The following is an 18,928-nucleotide window of genomic DNA, read 5'->3' as shown; positions in this document are numbered from 1 at the left end:
TTGTAGCGTAGGCTACACTGGCCGAGGTTGAGCAGTTTCGCGTGGGCCGTGAAGGGCCGTACTGCGCAAGCGCGAAGAGCATGAGATTGGATTTGGATTGGATTGGTTTGGATTGGATGTGGATTGGATTAAATTGGATCGTATTGGAAATCCAATCCAATTGTAGCACGGGTGTAGAGAATTGGGTCTCCACATTCGCTAGTCTGCGCATTCCAGAGGAGTGACGTCATAGCCGCGGCAGACGCACTGGCGCCGGTGCGTGCCGAGCTGTCGGCTCCGTTGCGCAGTAGCCAAGTCTGTCACTGCGCCAGAGCCGCTTGATAGCCGTTTCGCGTGGCTCTTGGAGAGCCGTGCTGCTCATGCGGGAAGAGCAGTGACTGGACTGGACTGGATTGGATTGGACATCGTTTTAGCAAAAGTAAGCATGATATTCAGCTAATCCTAGACAACCAGGAAACCTAAGAATAACCAGCTGAGCCTTAGCTCACGCTACGTATATCCTGGCATAGCCGAGCTAAGCCACTGCTAATTTTTTTATTCGCGTCAGTGTGCATGCCAACGCCCCCTCCATTCCGTCAAAATGAGCAAATATGGTGAGTGGCAAACGCACATATAACCACAAGCGTCCACCCACCCCGAGGCAGCGGGATTTGCTCGCAGCCGCCGCGGCGCGGCAGCATCGTCGATTACCAGCCGGGGGAACCGAGGGGTGATCGCAGCCGTTGTCGTGATCTGCTTCCTCGTCGCGAACGCGGTGCTGGTGCCGATGGTGGTGCACGTGGTGTCGGTGACTCCGCGAGGGCGGTCCCCTGAGAACACCTCCCGCGGGTGGCGCCCCTTCTTCGTCTCGAAGCCGCTGGTGGTTACCGGCGCACGAGGCCGAGCGGTGGCGACGCCGACAGCTCCTCGAGCAGGTTTTGGCTGTACCGCGTTCGTCGCCACAGCGCGACTTGCCACAGGTCTGCGAAACGGAACGCGCATGGTTTCTCCTGCGCGTGCAGAGGGGGCGTACAAAAAGCTGCGATACAGTTACAGTTCATTTCACGAGCTTTGTGGCGCACAGTGGATGCTAGACGGTTCTCAACAATGAGCCAACTGAGTGCGTCCAACTTACCGTGGCGTTGTAGTGTGGCACAGCGGTTCCACGTGCCCAGCGTGGGGACGGGAAAGTCCTTCCACCGTGCCAGCGCCTATTCTCGCTTTTCTTCATTTTGTCTTTGTACAATGTAACGGGATGTTACTGGCGTTCAGCGGGCGCATTGTTGGGAACTGTCAAACATCCACTGGGCTACCCGCAGCTTGTGGTATGAACCGTTGATGCACACCCAACGCCCTCACGGTATGTTCGCGGCCGCTTGTCTTCTCACCGAGTGACTGTGAAACAGGTAGTGAAATGGAGAGTGAAAGAGGGCCTCGTGGAGAGTGAAACAAGGGCGGGTGAGGTGACGGACGCGGAGCTGGTGGGACGTCTCTTACTGCCACAAACGTCGGTGACATCCTGGAATTAACTTAGCTATTCGGGTGAGTTCATGTAAATCTAACTAGTACTAAAGAGCAGCAAACGAGGACGAAGGCGAAGGTAGGATAAGTAAACAATGATTTGTCCGGTGTCCCCCCCCCCCCCCCCTTTTAACCTGCAAAGCTGTCTAGCGTTGATCCCACAGGATTCACTAGTTCAGTACAATAATTTAAATAATAAGTACACTTCACGTTCCAGTGTCCCTTCGATCATAATTAAACCACTAGTTTAGCAGGCGTTGCTGTTTCAACGTATTACACAACACTGCCGTCACGGGGCACGACGTCAGCAGAAGTGGATAGGGCGTCACAATCCAAGTGAGCGCAAGTATGTACTTCCATCAGCCGCGTCGCACACAGCGCGTGCTTTGTGAGCCAGTGACGTCGCATCATCCTTGCGATGGCGGTGAGGTTAACTGGTCACATGCGTTATGCCTAATGCCATATGGACGCGAGATGAACTGAGTCACACCAGGTACGCGAGAAAGCGCGCAGCAACGTCACACCTGACCACGGAGTCGAAATTCCTATCAAATGAGACAACCGCGCCCGCAACCACAGTAATATATGGTGTTATGAAGTATTGATCACCGGCTCTTGACTAGAACAGCAAGTTTCTTTACCCCCCGATGCAAAAGAACGCTTTTTATCCTCATCAATCTTCGTCACGATCATCCTACAGTGACACACTCACCTTGCTCCTGTACTTGCAGTGACCTTGGTCCCCTCTCCGGTCCCCGCCTGGCTGTGATTTGATCTGGAATTTGAGTGTCCTGTTGAGCTCGTCCTTGGCGCCTTTGTCGCCGCCGCTCGATCCGGCTTCCTGTTGGGTGGCGTCGTGGCGGGTAGGAAAGAGGCCCGTCATCGTTTATTTGAAAGTTAATGCTACAGAATTTGATGACGACCAGGTTTTGGTGTCTGTGGTACTGTGAAACGCTAGGTTTTCCAACATACCAAGGCGACTACAAAATGGGAGCCTAGCGCCTCAGGTAGCACTTCCGTGGTCGTTAGGGCGGCCGATAACGATGTCAAATAAGCATCAAGAGAACAGCGTACAAAGTATAAACCAGCCTAATGATATTTTTAGAAACGCGGCGCATTCTTAGTTTTTGTACACGGACGCTTTATGGGGAAACCACGGCTTCGCAGTAACACTTCCTCCTGTCAGATGCGTCTTTTTGATGATGTTCAAGAAACTGCGATTGAAGACAAACAGATGCAGTCAAAGCTCGACTTAACAAAGTTTAGGGTAGTCGCGAATCATTTCGTTAAATCGAGAACTTCGGTAAATCGAGTTACGTCTTTCTTGGTCATTTGTTCGGTACATTCGATTACATATTGTAGCGGCATCCAGCAAGCTTATGCGGCGTCGTAATTGCGAAGCGTAAATGCTCCGTAAATAAAATTCCGGTCCGCGCGTATAAATCGAGACTATGAAAATTGTTAGGTGAACAAGAACGGCCCCCGGGGGACTACAGATTTATTTCCCACCAAAGAAATCGGCAATGTTTGCTTGCGAGCGCATTGTAGGCGGCGGACGCACTAATTTATGGTAAGTTTGTTGTGTGTCTAGTGGATCCGCCGTATCCTCGTGCGTTCCGGCAAACATCCGCAGCAGATCAAGGGCATCCATCGATTGATCCGGTGTCGGCACGGCAGACTTCGATATCACCAACATCTTCGTCAGAGTCTTCAGCGCTTTCTTGGGTGAAGGGTTCCCCGAAGAAGTGGCGCGGAGGATGTTGTTTTTCCCATTCAATATTGTAGAAAGAGTACTGCCTAGAATGCCATGTGCTGCAGCCACGCCACATTTCTTTTGTCCAGTTGTTACTGCACGAATAATGTCTGATTTGTCGTCCAAAGTAAGCTTTTTCTTTTCTTGGTGGGCTCCATGTCGGAAACACTCGTCACAGGGTTTAGCGGTGTGCTGGCTTGCACACACTACTTCCGCGCACACTAGTAGCAATGCTAGACGGACTCTGGCTTAACAACTTGAACTTCACAAATACAACGCGAGTTCTAACGAAGAACGATGCAAAAGAAGGGCGACAGCACGTGAAGTACCCGCAGAACGATGGGTAACGAACAACACACAGCACGCCCAGAAAAATCCGACCGCCGAAGACCAAATAACCATGATGATCGAATTGGATAAGCGCCAGAGCTATCTATGAAGTGCGAACGAAGCTTTTTTTTTTTTTACAGCTGGCGCCATCTGGTGAATTATAAATCATCTAAAAATCATCTAAAAATCATCTAAATCATCTAAAAATTACAACTCCCATTTTGCGCCACGCGGTTTCGCAAAAGCGGGACAAAGGTGCTCGCGAGGTTATCTTTGGACCGTGGAGAATCAATTTTGAGAGGTTCTCTACAAAACTGGCCAAAAATTAACACTTTTTGAGCTTTATTTTTTGAGAAAGGCTTGTCAGACCGGGACAGATCATGATATTCGTTATTTCGAGTTATTCAAAGCATTTGGCTCAATGGGTGTCTGAGGGAAGATCGGGTTAATTTCGTTATGCCGGGACTTTCGTTAAATAGGGCTTCGTTAAATCGAGTTTTGACTGTAATGCAATCTGTTGGTATTCAAAAATACCTCTATGAGCCGAACGCAGCTGCTGTGCGGAGTGAGAATGCTAGGGCGCGCAAACTACTGACATGGCCGTTCATACGTACACAGCCGTGCAACTCGGCACTGGGCCGACTAGCAAGCAAGTGCCTCACCTCAGACGCCTTGTTATCGGCGGGCTTCTCCACGTTGCCCCCTTGCATTTCGTTTTCTGAGGACGCCTCGGGCAACTTGTCGGTCTGCTTCAGACCCTGCACCAGGTAGTGAACAACTTACCAGGCCCTTATCCTCGTCACATGAGGCAACCGCGTGACCAGGCATGTGCGGCCACCGATTTTTTAAATAAAGCGGCGAAACAAGCGAAGGTATACCGTACGGTACGCACGCTCGAAGCCGCCAGCGCAACCATCGTCTGCTAGGCTGTTCCCACAATCACCTATATCCTTTTTTTCGGAGGACGCCTCAGGCAACCCTTATATCTCTACGACCTATATAAATGACCTATATCTCTAACCTCGGTGTCTTTCATACTATTGGAGCACATAACTTATTCCCGCCTTGTTAACTACCTAGAGTCTAATTCATTTTTCTCAGCCCATCGGCCCGGTTTTCGAAAAAAATACTCATTCGAAACCCATTTGCTAGCTTTCACTAATGATTTGTCCAGAGTGTTAGATAATTCCTCTGTTATTGACTGCATCTTTATTGATTTCGCTAAAGCGTTCGATACTGTATCTCATAGCTTACTGCTTTTTAAACTCCCTAACCTCAATATTGACCCACAGTTTTAATAACCATGACTCTAATATTTGCCCTGTAACCTCAGGTGTTCCCCAAATCCGCAACACAAGCAGAACTGCCTACGTATAGTCTGAATGGTTCCCCGCTTGATCCCGCTAACACATACAAATATCTTAGCGTTCACATTTCCAGTGACCTTTCTTGGCGCACACATATAGAGTACATTATTAACAAAACTAACAGCATTATTCGCCGTAACTTTGCCTCAGCACCGGTCTCGTTAAAACTTCTACTGTATAAAACCCTCGTTCGATAAAAATGGAATACGCTTCTTGCGTCTGGGATCCGCATACTAACAACCTCATCATTGATCTCGAATCTATTCAAAACCATGCGGCTCATTTTGCACAATGCAATTATTCCAGAACAGCAAGTGTCACTCATATAAAACTAACATTGAACCTTCTTGATCTTGCTAAAAGGCGAGCCATTTCCCGTTTGTGTGTGTTCTACAAAATATTTTTTTACAATGAATATCTAAAGCATACACTTTTTTCAGTACCATCGTATGTCTCGCACCGTACTAATCATAAGTTCAAGGTTGGAGCACCGATATGCAAAACAAATCTGCATTTTTACTCTTTCGCCCCCAAAACCAGCTCCGAATGGAACCACCTTCCCGCCTTCATATCACTATCACCGATCCAGCTCATTTCAAGTCCGTGGTGAGCGACTTCTTGTAATTTTTGTTACTATACTATTATATGCTGTATTACTTTTTATTCCTGTGAAAATGCCACTCCCCTCTATAACGCCTTGCGGCCCTGAGAGTAAATAAATGAAATGAAATGAAATCACGAACGATGTGCCCTGAAAACAGCGTGCGGGAGAGTAAGGACACCTTTAAAACTACAGCCAATGGGGCTACCCGACTTTCAGACTTAAAATCAATGTGAGCGGGAAGGACTCCATAAAGGAAAGCGCTCCTGGAGCCCGGTCTTTCTTCTTCTGCCCTGGAAATTCACGCTGCCTTTTAGTGCGGATACGTACTCTCCCTGTTTTATCTTGGTTCACGCCTAGCCAAGCACCATAGAGTGCTAATGAGGGACATAAATGGTTGTTTTAAATGTCATGTCATGTTAGGGTCAACCATTGACGATTCTGGCAAAATAACCGCAGTTGAGGACGCCATGGGACGAGACCTGTGGGGTGCAGTTCGGTGAACGTATGAGTGTGCTGCACAGCCACTGTTGTATGCAGCAGATCAGCCATGACGGACTAGCAATTGTAAGGGACTGTTTCTTCCTCCTCCTCCTCCTCCTCCTCCTCCTCCTCCTCCTCCTCCTCCTCCTCCTCCTCCTCCCCCTCCTCCTCCTCTCCTCCTCCTCCCCCTCCTCCTCCTCCTCCTCCTCCTCCTCCCCCTCCTCCTCCTCCTCATCATCATCATCATCATCATCATCATCATCGTCGTCGTCGTCGTCATCCTATCTACGCCCACTGCGGGACAAATGTCTCTCCCATTAATCTCCAATTACCCCGGTCATGTCCTAACTGCGACCAATTTATCACCGCAAACTTCTTGATCTCATCTGTCCATCAACTTTCTGCCGCCCCCTGCAACGATTACCTTCTCTAGGGATCCACCCTCTCCGGCGCGAGCCCGAGCCCCCAACTTGCGGCGGAGGAAGACGACGAGGTGGTGCCACTCCCCACCTACAAGGACACCCTGGAGTGGTAGCGGACTAACCGCCGGACGCTACCCCCACCCCACCCTAAGCTGACGCGACGCGAAGCAGTGGTGTTTAGGCAGCTGCAAACACGTGCGCTGATGACGCCAGTAATAGCTAAACACATATGCCCGGAGGTGTACCCCAGTGATGTGTGTGTGATGTGCAAGAAGGACAGGTCCACGGCAGCCCACATCCTGTGGGACTGCAGAAGACACCCGAGTGAGGCCAGTGCAGCAGAGACGTTCCCGCCGTACCTTGTCAGTGCGGCGGCGTGCAAAGACTACGTCATACAACACATGGCCGTCCAGCAAGTGTCGGACGCCCTCGAGCTTCAACGCCCGAAAGTGTCACCCCCACCCGGGGGTAGGAATGAGTAGGTGACGGAAGCCGAGTGGCCGGCTGACACGACGTGAGGCCGCGTCGCGTTTGCAGGACAAATAAAGATGTTTTCTCTCTCTCTCTCTAGGGATCCACTCTGTTACCCTTCACGACCAACGGTTATCTATCAAAGAATGCGATAGCATCATCGGGCCCGCTCACATAAGCGATGAGGAACACTCTGCATGCGGTGCAGCGGGCGCATCATCATCACCAGCCTATCTACACCCACTGCAGGGCAAAGGCCTCTCGCATTCATCTCCAATTACCCCGGTCCTGTGCTAGCTGCGACCAATTTATCCTTGAAAACTTCTTGATCTCCTGTGCCCACCTAACTTTCTCCCGCCCCCTGCTACGCTTGCCTATTCTGGGGTTCCACTCTTACCCTCAATGACCAACGGTTATCTTGCCTTCGCATTGCATGCCCTGCCCACGTCCATTTCTTCTTCTTAATTTCTATTAATATGTCCTTAACACGCGTTTGTTTCCTGGCCCACTCCGCTCTCTTCTTGTCCCTTAATGTTACACCTATCATCTTCCGTTCCATTGTGCGCTGAGTCGCCCTCAATTTAAGTTGAACTCTCTTTGTGAGCCTCCAAGTTTCTGCCTCGTAGGTGAGTACCGGGGCTGTTTAGTGCTGTTCATTCCAAAGGTTATCACTGACAGGATTTAGTGTACCAGCATAGCAGTGAATGATATTGCGACTATATTTCGTTTCGTGGTCCCCAAGCCGATTGGAGAACCGACACTTAGCTAATGTTGATATGTTGTCAAATTGCAAAATGAATGCGGACAGAGAAATACAAAGCAAGTATACACGCATTGAATAGAGGTGCAGCTTGAAGTACACAAGGCAGGAGCTGGCTCATCAAGTTGCGTTTTAAGTACCTTTTTCTCAGCACTACTTTTCTTACACCGTCTCCCTTCTCCCTAGCACTGATAGTACGCCATCACGAACTCCAGCCAACACGCCCAACCTTTCACCTTCCGAAATCGCACGCGATACAGGGCTCCTTCATTCACCTTGACGAATTCCTCGCTGACTGACGACGTGGAAAACCCGCCAGATGCCACGGGGTGAGCGGCTACGAATCTCTTCGGTTTGATGTCGTCGTAGCTATTTTCGGCACCCGAGTCCCCCGCCGCGTCCTGCTTCGGTTTTCTGTCACCGGGTTCAAATTTGGCGCCTTCCCAGAGTCCCTGTCCTTCGCCTCCCTCTAGGTCCTCGGATAGCCGTTGGGTCGCCTTGCTGGATTCACTCATGACCGTTCCAGACGACGTCGTGTGAACGGCGTCGCTGGCTTCTGGGCGTCTGCTCCCATCGAGGAGGCACCCTAGGATCTGCGGACAGGTATGTGTCTCCCGTGGCGACCGCTGGGCGCCCGCCACGGACCTGCCGAGCCGATGGGCTGCTTCAGAACACGCTGCCCCACAGACACCCGGACCCTGAGCGAGGCTCAGGGCCCGCCATTGCCGATGACGATGATAGTGGAGAAGACTGCCAGTGTACGCGCATTTACCGCGATACCGCCGTAGCCTTCTCCAGTATCATCGTATCATTTATCTCCAGTATCCAGTATCATTTGCCGAGATGCCGCCGAACAAAGAAGGAATTTAATTGAATTGAATTGTATAAAGAAAAGAATACACGATGAAAAAATTACAGAGGAGGTCCTGAAGTCAGCGACTGTCCGGGGAACCTCCTATATCTTAGATAGGTGGGGTAACGGTGCGCTAAAGGGTTCAGTGGTTTAGATTAGTACAAAACGAGTGAAACAACATCAGTATAAAACACGCACACTGATATATCATAAATATTGTCACATGAACATTATAGGTTACAGAATGTAGATATGGGTTTCGAGACATGGTGGCAAAAGTGCACAATAAAGAAAAACGAAAGGATGTGTACAAGATATATATATATATATATATATATATATATATATATATATATATATATATATATATATATATATATATATATATATATATATATATATATATATATATATATATATATATATATATATATATATATAGTAATTGACAGTCAAGAAAACCTCGGAAAGCAAAGGGGAGGATGTAGTTGGTCAAGATAAACAATTTGGAATATAAGAAAGTGGAGAAAAAATGCCCGCCAGGTGGTATCCTAACCCACGACCTCCAGAATACCGATCTGGTGCGATAACCACTACGCTACCGGCGGGGCTACTTTAGCCTCCCCTCCACTTTCTGGGGTATTTCCTGCGCTTGGGGGTGGTAGCCAGCGCCACTCGGACTACTCGGGGTGAAGGGGACCTTCTTTTTACCCCCGGGCCGTGACTCGAGCGTCTACGACATGTCGAGAGTGGTCGACCAGCGTTCCCTCTTAATCTCCCTATGGCACCAAGACTGCCAGAACAGAGGCCCTCGCTATGCATGTAGCTAATCAGAATAGGAAATGATGGGCTCGTTGAAAATAAGACAGTGACAAACTGCACAATAAAGAAGCAAAAGCATGCGTAGAATAAATACGCAGAAAAAGACGAAAGAAAAAACGAATAATACAATGTGCTACGGTGCTACGGATAAAGGACAAGATCAAGTCAAAGTAAGTATTAGGCAGGTTGATCATGTAAACACTGAACAAAATAGTTAATTAGCGCGGTGATAGAATATGCGTTAACAAGGGGATATTTTAATGTGATGGGGCAATGAATTCGAGATTGATACGCCAGAGAATATAGTAGTGAACTTCCCATAATTAGTGAACTTTCCATAGGAGGAGGAATAAAGTTTATTAGTTTTGGATTCCTGGCGATGGGGGGTCTTCTCACTCCAGAAGTTCCCGGGCGGTCACGAACGGAGAATTGTTAACAGCGCGCTACTAACGCTCGAATACATAAACGCTTTATTGCACCCTCACTGCTTCATATTGGGGCCGTTCTTCGTTACGTCCTTATTTTATTTTATTCTTTGTTCCACATCGGCCGCCCAATCTTCTAGCAACTGCCCCTAATTTGTACCATTTTGTGATGCGAAAGTCCGTCTGCAGGTCGTTTCGCAGCATCACCTACCTAACAAAAACTTCATTTCGTCGTGACGTCATGTTACACAACTTCACCTAAACCCATCCCAACCTAATCAAACCTCACTGAATCTAACCGGAGTTTTTCTTTCAGTTTCTTTTGCCTGAATACATCGTAATGCTTTAGAAAGGCCCGCAAAATAGTCTCCCTTTTCTGACGCTAGATCCCGTCGTTATCATCACCAGCGTCGTTGTCGATTTTCGCCTTATTGTGATCGGTTCTACTATGCAGCAAGTAAACTTATTACAGTAATACCTCGTTAACTCGAAGTCGTAAAAACAAGGGAAAATTTCGAGATAAACGGATTTTCGAGATAAGCAAAGTTACTCTAATCGCCGGGGAAAATGAGCGCTCTTCAGAAAAATCACAACTACTTACCGGCTCTTCAGCTGCAGTTTCTAATCTTTCTTCTCGTGCAGGTTTAAAAGAGAAAAAAACAACATACAAGAGACTTTAACCGGCTGGGTTTTGCCGCACTGCCATTTTATTTAGCAGAGAAAAACTGCCTAATGCTCGTCTGCTTTGCGGTCGTACTCGGGCCTAGGAAGGCGTCCCCCAGCTGCTTGACGCATCGCATCAGTCGATCTTCCCCGCCGCTGCACTCGACCTTATTTCGAAGCGAACGAGGCAAACTACGCCAAGCGTGGGCAGAGGGCCTCCCTGCTCAGCTCATGTGTCACATGACGTGCCACAGGGTTGCTTGACAAAGTTGATATGTCGCTGGGCTGAGACTTCGCGCACTTCGCGTTCGCGGAAAGCATCGACGTATGGCAGGCGCGGCTAAATAAGAAAAAAAATCGACGGACTTCAGGCGTGGCAGCATCGCGCGAATCTTCTTGTGAAATGGTCCGGCGGCGGAATTTTCGTTCCACTCCCAGTCAAGATTTCGAGTTATCCGCAATCCGACCCAAAAATACTTCGAGATAAAGGGAAAAATATACATGGGACGTATAGGAAAATGTTCGGTGCCGCGGAAAATTTCGACTTAGCCGATTTTTCGAGTTAACGAGGTATTACTGTATCTCTTTTAATTGTAACTAGGGTCTTCTGTATTGGCTCGTTTGTATGGGTGCAGTATTGGGATTTCCAGACACTGGTATTTTGCTTTCTTGTCACCAGGGTGTGGAGGATAGGCCATTTATGCGGCCGCCATGCTCCATGGCGCCCTTTTGTAACGTGAGCTATACTGGCCGTGGTTGAGCAGTTTCGCGTGGCTCCTGGAGAGCCGTGCTGCGCATGCGCGAGGAGCGGTGCCGTCTCAAGGTGCGCAGCTGGCGCACGGGAGCCGCCGCCGCCGCAACTGCACTGGACTGTATTGGATTGGACTGAATTGGATTAAATAGGATTGGATTGGAAATTGTTTTAGCAGCAGTCAGCATGATAATCAGCTTATCCTGGACAACTAGGAAACCTACGAATAACCAGCTGAACCTTAGCTCACCCTACATATATCCTGGCATAGTCGATCTACGCCACTGCTATTTTTTTTTTTTTTTGATTCCTCCAAACCGAGTGTGCCTGTGTTTCCACACCGTGCCACTAGGTGCAGTCGTAGTCGCGTACTCCAAAAGGCACGTTATTCAGCAAGTCAATACCACCGCATAATCGTCATCGGCGTCGTCGTCAAAATGAGGTCTCCGTCGTAATCATCATCATTATTTATTTCAAGCGTGCTCTCGTAATCCTCGCGCCCCTCTCGAGACGAGCAACCCTTCATTTCTGCCCACGAGAAGTTCTAGAACGGTCTCGCAATATTGCGGCTCCTGAAGCGACCCAACTGCTTTGACGGCACTTAGTCCCCACGGTGTCTTAACAACCTATAGACGGCGCATCGCCGCACCAGCTTCGAACACCTGGTCTTCCCCGACGATCCCCGACCATGGCAGACGTGGCAGCTAACCATGAAGCGGGAAGCAATGTACTCTCGGATACCAGGCACGAGGAAACCAGCGCAACGAAGCGCTCACATGGTATGCACACCCGTCGAGTTAATGTTTTCTCTGCGCGCGAGATGGAGAGCCGGCCTTCTACTTTGCAGTCCCAAGAAAATTTATCGGCGCACATCGGCGCTTGCTTTGGGTTTCGTATTCAAAGCGCATGTCGACGTCGTCTTGGCATTGCCTTTCCAGCAATGAATTTGGGTTTAGAGGTGACGCAGGCTTTAAAAAGGATCAGTGTAAGCTTGTTTTTTGTAAGCTGGCTTTCCCGCATTGACTTTTGGCAGTGAAACATAGCCATCTACGGAGGGAGTATATATGATCCCAGAAAGCGGCTGTACTTTGTATTACCGGAACTATCCGAAAACAAATTATATGACAACTAGTCGCTAAGGCGACTCTAACATTACGCTGAACAAAAGAGCTGAAGCTAAACGAAATCGTCGCAAACACAATCCACAACTCCGCTTTTTCAGGAGATTTTACCCTGGGTGGAACTGGGTTTTATTATTTTCCCTCCTAAAGCGCGTCGTGGTGGACTTACGGTCCATTTCTGTCGAAAGCGCTCGGAACTTTACATTCTCCTTAACTCTTCGCAGTTTCCGAACGCGAATGACACAGGCCGAGCCCTAAGCCTCCACTCCAGCCGCAAGCGTTCCACCGCTGCTGAAAGCCTGTTACTGATCTTACTGGGTGCCAAACGGCTGGGGCAGTTGCAGTTATAGGAACGGTCGTTCATCTAGACTTTAGGACACTCGGTTGTATTTTGCCGGCAGGGCTGGTAGTTATCACTTTTCGGATTGCTCTATTTGGAATTACGGAAATATTTCCTTGTTTCTTGGACAAACAGGGGACGAGAAAGATAGCCGCCGCCACCGCCGCCGTCGCCGCCACCGTTCCCCACGCCTGTCTCCAAAGCGGCGCTCCCCCAGCCCCAAGAGCCCGCGCAGCCCCAGCCCAGAACTTCACCCGAGATCTGTGGATACAGAAGTGAAGCCCAGGAGAGCGGCCGACGGCAATCAAAAGTCCCCGGAGCAGGCTGCCCCAATCGATGTACAGATACCAACAGAAGGGGTCGCCGCCTCAGGGACGCATGCGCATGGTGCGGCTGGGAATCCTGTTGCCAGAAATCAGCCAGAACAGTCCCCCGAGTCACCGCTTGCCAGTGAGGCAGAAATACCAGCCCTAAAGCCGGACCGGAAGACAACTGACGAGGCAACGGCCGTCGACGCTGCTCAGAAACCAGCCGCAACTTTGCCGTCAAGTTCGGCAGCAAATGCGGCTGCGAAGTCGACGCAAAGCACATCCCGCAGACCGTCGCTGGTGCAGAGTCTCATGAGCAAATTCGAGCCTCGACCCATTGCTCCAAACAAGCAGGCGGAGATCGACGCTGGCCGTGTGTCTGAAGGGTGAGAACCCTTTATTATTCCTTTATTAATTCCGTGTTCCCCATAATAAAAAAAAAACAAAAAATAATCGGGGAACGAAACCCGCTCCAGCCAAGCTATGGCAGGTTAACAGCCAATAAAAAATAAATAAAAAAGAGCGATAGCCCAAAACCCCTAATTAGGAGACAAGCCAGGGTGAGAACCCTGGCTTGTCTCCTAATTAGGGGTTTTGTTTCGAATGGTAGATACACAAGAGAATATGGCTATACGCGCGACGCCGCCAAATGAGGCCATCTTCGTGCGGCTCTAGACTCCACCAGTCTTATTTGGAGGTATCCGGCGTGTGCGCTGGATAAACGTGTTTAGTACTTACAATTCTACAGTTCCTTCTTCGCACTAGGGTGACGTTTTCTATACGCAATCGGAGTAGTGAAACGCAATATACGCAATTGGAGTAGTGAAGCGCGCTTTACGACACCTTTAACACTTAGTATAACAGTCAGACTTTGGCACTTCAACAGATCATGCGCATATTAGGATAGCCAGTGCCGTGGGTATAGCATTCTCCTTCGTACCTTTCTGTACCGTGATTCCTGCACAAAGAAAACATGCCGGACATGACAACTGCAGCAAAACGTAGCAATCGGAGTTCCTGTGCCGAATTTGAAACTGCCTCGACGGCACCACAATCGCCATCCCAACATGCTTGAAGAATGCCACTAAAGGATCACGTCTATAAAATGCCCTTTCTCGCCCCATGCTCTTCATTGCCTTATTTAAAGGGGCCCTGAAAGGCATTTTGAGCACACTAAATGAACTAGCGCAATCGCTAGATTGGGTCGTCAACGTCACCTGTGCCAAGTATTACTCTTTTACGCGCAGCGGAAAGCTCACACTTTTGTTGCAAAGTTTGTCGCTTTTTTCTCACCCTTTCCTTCGTGTTTTTGGACGCCGCCATCTTCACATGTCTACATCATCGATTCCCAGATGTTCGTCATGAGCTAGACATCCTGCTATTGGGCGGCTTTTTCACGCACTTCCGGCAAAGAGATGAGTCGTCTGCTCAGCGTCGGCTCGCCGGCTGATCTGCCAGCGGAGTGCCGGAGTGCTTTGACATTTTACGACAAACGAAACAAGAGTAAACAAACGCTTAACCGTTTGTATTGAATGCAACACGGCCATAACACGACGTGGATTTTATCTTACGTGAGTACGTACCATAAAGAAAGTCCCGTGACACTTCTTTGGTGCAATCGCAGAGAACGCCCTGAGCCGAATGCCCGGGTTTGACGCGTACATTGTATTCAACTTCAAAACAATCCAGAGATGCGTTTCGAACGAACGCAACGTCACAACATGCGTTGCAAGTCTGAACCGCGATTGACAGACGATGAGTTGCCTCCTCCTGCCCGTCGTAAATTCGGCACTCACCTCACACCCGGTTTGCGGGGACGAGCAGCAAGTCACAACTCTGGCGCGCAAGCGAGAAGGCTTTTAGCCAGGCACACTGCACATACCCCATGCGAGGTTGAGTGGTACGTCGTTCGAGAAAGATAATCCAGACCATGGGAAGCACTATCCACCCGCAGAAGTACAATGTCGCATTTCATCGCGAAACGAACGCGTCCACAACACACAGGAGGCGATGCACACACACACACACAGCTTCGGTCGCTGCATTGGCTTAGCTGCAAGCTTCGTTCGGACAATCAGCGATGCTACGACGATACAGAGCTGCGTGAGGACGACGTGCTAACCACTTCACGTATTTAAAAACACAGGGGCAAAGAACTAGGTTCATCGGAAGCAAAAAATCTTTCCTCCATTATAGTGCCTGAAATATACTGGCTAGTGTGCCGAGGGCGGGCTCCAGGCGGGCGCCGGGAGCGATGTACGCGGCCGTCTGCCGCTTGGGGCGCTGCCGTGCGGGAGTGTGCGCGTTCATCCGGCCCGAGCAGATCGCGCGGTTACCTCCGAGCTGCGTAGCAGACGGCAGCGGCAGAACTTTCCATTCCCGCTTGCGACGAAAGCGAGCGAAAGCGACGGGAATTCTGTCGCGCAACCAAAATTTGTCCCGACCATTCGACAAAAACGATCGTCGCGCGACAAAGCGACGGAATTCCTGCCGCTCTCACTCTCTTTCGTCGCAAGTGCGAACGGGCCTTTATGCGCAATCTCCGCCCCACATAAAACAAGCTCTTGCTTGTCGCCTGAGCATACGGTTGATATCTGACTACGTTACACTGTGCTTGCCAGTGTATTTAAACGATGTCACCAGGTTTGAAACGTACGCGCTCGGTGTGCAGCTTTGTAAACGCAAGCGGTTTCACATACGCACGCTATTTTGCTGCTAATAGAGTTTTAGTACAGCGTTTGTGGCCTTTGCATACGCTAAACGCTAAATTTTTGCGTCCCGCTACGTGACACCGCGATGGGAGTTTTAGTAGAGCGTCTCATCAGTTTGGCGTAGCGACACACTAATGCATACGGCGCCATCTGTCAAATGTTTTCCGAAATGTCTCGCCGGCTGATCTGCTAGCGGAGTGCCGGAGTGTTTGGACATTTTACGACTATCCAAACAAGTGCAAACAAACGCTTTCCCGTCAGTGTTGAATGCAACACATGGGTGCAGCTTGTCAGAACACGGGATCTCGCTGATCGAGTGCAGCGTTGGTTTGCTCTTCGCCTTCACGTTCATCGCCGCTGATAAAGCGATCCGATCCGGCGCGTTTTGTGCACGGGTTCTGTGTCGGTTGAAAATGTCTTTTTTCACATGCCGCCGGTAGTAGGAATTACAACCACCGCAAAATAACACCCGGCACCAGCGGGGCCACATCTGAGACCGCGCTTTTTGGATAAACAGTGCGCGGTGCACCAAAGGGAACGAGCGCACGATTCTCCCCACGCGGCTGCGAGTTCGCCGCCGATACCAACTACAGCTACGTACACCGCGAAAGGGCGAGGCCAGGCCGCACCCATGCGGCCAGGTCATTCGTTCGCTTTTCCAGCCTGTGTCCATGGTGTCTACAGAGATGAAAAAGCCGAAAGAGCTGGCCCGTAGCAGACGGCAGTCTGTGGGAGCGCAATAGCGGAAGTACGTCACCGCTGAGGAGCGGAGCATCATGGGAGGGGAGGCCAACAGCGAACAAACAGTTGAAAGGAGGAGGAAATACGGCGCGACGATAATTCGGGGTTTTTGATTTACGATTTCTCAGCTAATACTCATCGCTTTAACAAAATTCTTGCAGGAGGAGATTGCTAATACATTGCTTTATTTGGTTACATGTACATCCGTGCATCGGCGGAAGGCATTTCAGGACCCCTTTAAACCCAACTACCCAACTACACCCAACCCAACTACCAAGACACGGAAATTGATGTTTCACGTGTGAACTGATTTGTTGGCGTAATGTTAACTGTTTATAGGCCGTAAGCATATACAAGGAACAGTTGTCTCGTAACCTTTCTCCAGTTCAATCGGCACCACGCACAGTAGTTTAAAATTGGAACCCAAAAAGGTGCGGCAGTTTCCTTATCACCCGTTCGACCTTGACTTGGACTCGCGCACTGCAGGGGTTTCCTGGATGGCCGGGTGCTGGCGGTGGCGATTGCGTCGCTGCTGGTGGTCTTCCTGATTCTCCGCGTCGTCCAGGCCCCGCGCTACAGCAACGTGGCCACCAGGAGCGGCACGCTGATCGGCGTACACACGCGCACTAAGGATGGAGTCGCCGTCAGACGCTTCCTGGGCATTCCCTACGCCAAGAGCACGGCCGGTACGCTTGTTTGTGCAACATCTGAGCACCCTCTGTTCAGGGTGTACTCTGAAATACCAAAAGCAGAATGTATTTGTTAAGTGAAGAACCGCATCCATAACGTCCTCATAACTACAGTGAATGCCCCCATACATTTGTTCTTGAAAAAGGTAACGGAAAGATGAGCTCCGGCAGTTTCATGTGCGATAACCAACCCCTCTCTCAGTTTAGGGATCTCAACGACAATGCATAGCGAGTGAGGAAAGGAGGCACACTCGATTTGGCGCGAACTTCAGACGCAAACTTCTGCGTGTGCGGTCGATCCCATTCGGGTCTCTCCCAGCGCCGAAAAAAATACCCGCCCGTGGCATTCCCGCCGCACACTTCAGGCCTCGTTTATTTGTGGTTTTGGCCTGTCCAGAACTGCTCCAAAATAACTCCGTGTATTTGATAATAGAATTGCTATTGCAAGAGCAGCTTTGAACAGTCCAGGAACTGCTCTGGACGTGAAAACAACAGAGACCGTTTGCACCGACGCAGGAAGCCGCCGGTTCACGAGGGCCTCGCCGTTGGACAAGTTTCCGGGCTCGCACTGGGAGGGCTTAAAGCACGGTCCCCCGTGCTCGCAGTGGCGCAACGGCACCGTGATTGGCTCAGAGGATTGTCTCAGCCTCTCCGTCTGGGCGCCAACTTCGAAAGGCTCCAACAGGACCGTCGTGATCGTGCTCACAGGCCAGTATAGCCGCCTTTTCACACCACTTTTCAACGTCACGCCGCACGACGCACATGATCGTCATTGCCCTTGGGATGTAGGTAGCACGCGCCTTGCGAAGGCGTGCGGGCTACCTGGTAATTAAGGAGAGTTCGGGACCAACGACGTACGTAAGTCCAAGTGTTAGCCAGAGATCTTGGATGACAAAAATTAAACCCAGTTCCAGTTAGTGTGAACTCGGTTGAAACAGCGAGCTGTGTTTCTTTTGCGTCGGCTCCAACGTTAAGACGGCCTCATCCGAAAACGGCAGCGCCGTGGCCGCGAAAATTCTTCGGTTCTGGCAAAGGTATCGGCAGCTTAACGTCAGCGGGTCAGGGATCCTTCCATCTCCATACCGTAGCGAGAAGGAGACCAACCCGCCCCTGCGAGGACACTGCGCCCTCTCTCGGTGGGTCTGAGAACCTGTTTATGCGAGGCCGTCGGTGGGACTTTGAACCTTGTCCTACCCATGCATGACGCATGCCCTTCACCGGGCTTATGAAAGGGCTCGGCCTACCACAGCTCCGCTAGTAAAAATGTAAAAATTCCTTCGCTGTCGCGCTATGCAGGATCATTCATTTCAGGTCCAGGAAAAAAAATACAAAGACAAATAAGAAAAATGGCTGCGGGTTAACTCAGCTAACCCTAGATATGCAAAGCGAAAGCTTGGCATGGTTAAACGTTGGTTTTACTTGGTTAACCTCGCATTTACGTGTAATTATTATACTTAGGTATACACTCATCGTTCAAGGAGTACTGACATGCAATTTTCGTGTTACGTTTTTTTCGCTTACTTACCACCAGCCTATGTAGGCCTACCAGCCCACTAATAATAGGACGGTAAATCGCGGCGGAAACAATTATGTGCGGCGTCATTTATTCGTATCAGTTTCGGTTTCGACAAAACAAACGCCGAGCGGCTGCCATGACAGGAGGGCACCCGTGAAGTCACCATTTTTGTCACACCACTTCCGATCTGGACGCGCGTGCACGCGCAGACCGGCCAAGGTATTCATCATCCCCACACACCCAGGCGGCATGACGTCAGTCCCAAAAGCATGACGTGTACACACGGTGTAGCAGCGCGCGC

General features: G+C 50.0%; 1 protein-coding gene across 1 annotated transcript in view; it reads left to right on the top strand.

Moving 5' to 3' along the window:
* The first annotated feature begins 132 nt into the window (after positions 1-132).
* LOC144162207 (cholinesterase-like) overlaps positions 133-18,928 on the top strand; it is a 40,969-nt gene continuing 22,173 nt past the window's right edge. The window contains exons 1-4 of the mRNA XM_077692676.1: positions 133-418; positions 12,798-13,356; positions 16,909-17,108; positions 17,628-17,879. Coding sequence (XP_077548802.1) covers positions 13,283-13,356; positions 16,909-17,108; positions 17,628-17,879 — 526 coding nt within the window. The 5' untranslated portion in view covers positions 133-418; positions 12,798-13,282. The remainder of the gene's footprint in view (positions 419-12,797; positions 13,357-16,908; positions 17,109-17,627; positions 17,880-18,928) is intronic.

The sequence above is a fragment of the Haemaphysalis longicornis genome, unplaced genomic scaffold (assembly GCF_048455015.1).
Source record: "Haemaphysalis longicornis isolate Haplotype H1 unplaced genomic scaffold, Haemaphysalis longicornis Haplotype H1 scaffold_12, whole genome shotgun sequence".
Classification (NCBI taxonomy): Eukaryota; Metazoa; Arthropoda; class Arachnida; order Ixodida; family Ixodidae; genus Haemaphysalis; species Haemaphysalis longicornis.
The sequence above is the reverse complement of the archived record's forward strand: the minus strand, read 5'-3'. Positions and strand labels throughout refer to the sequence as shown.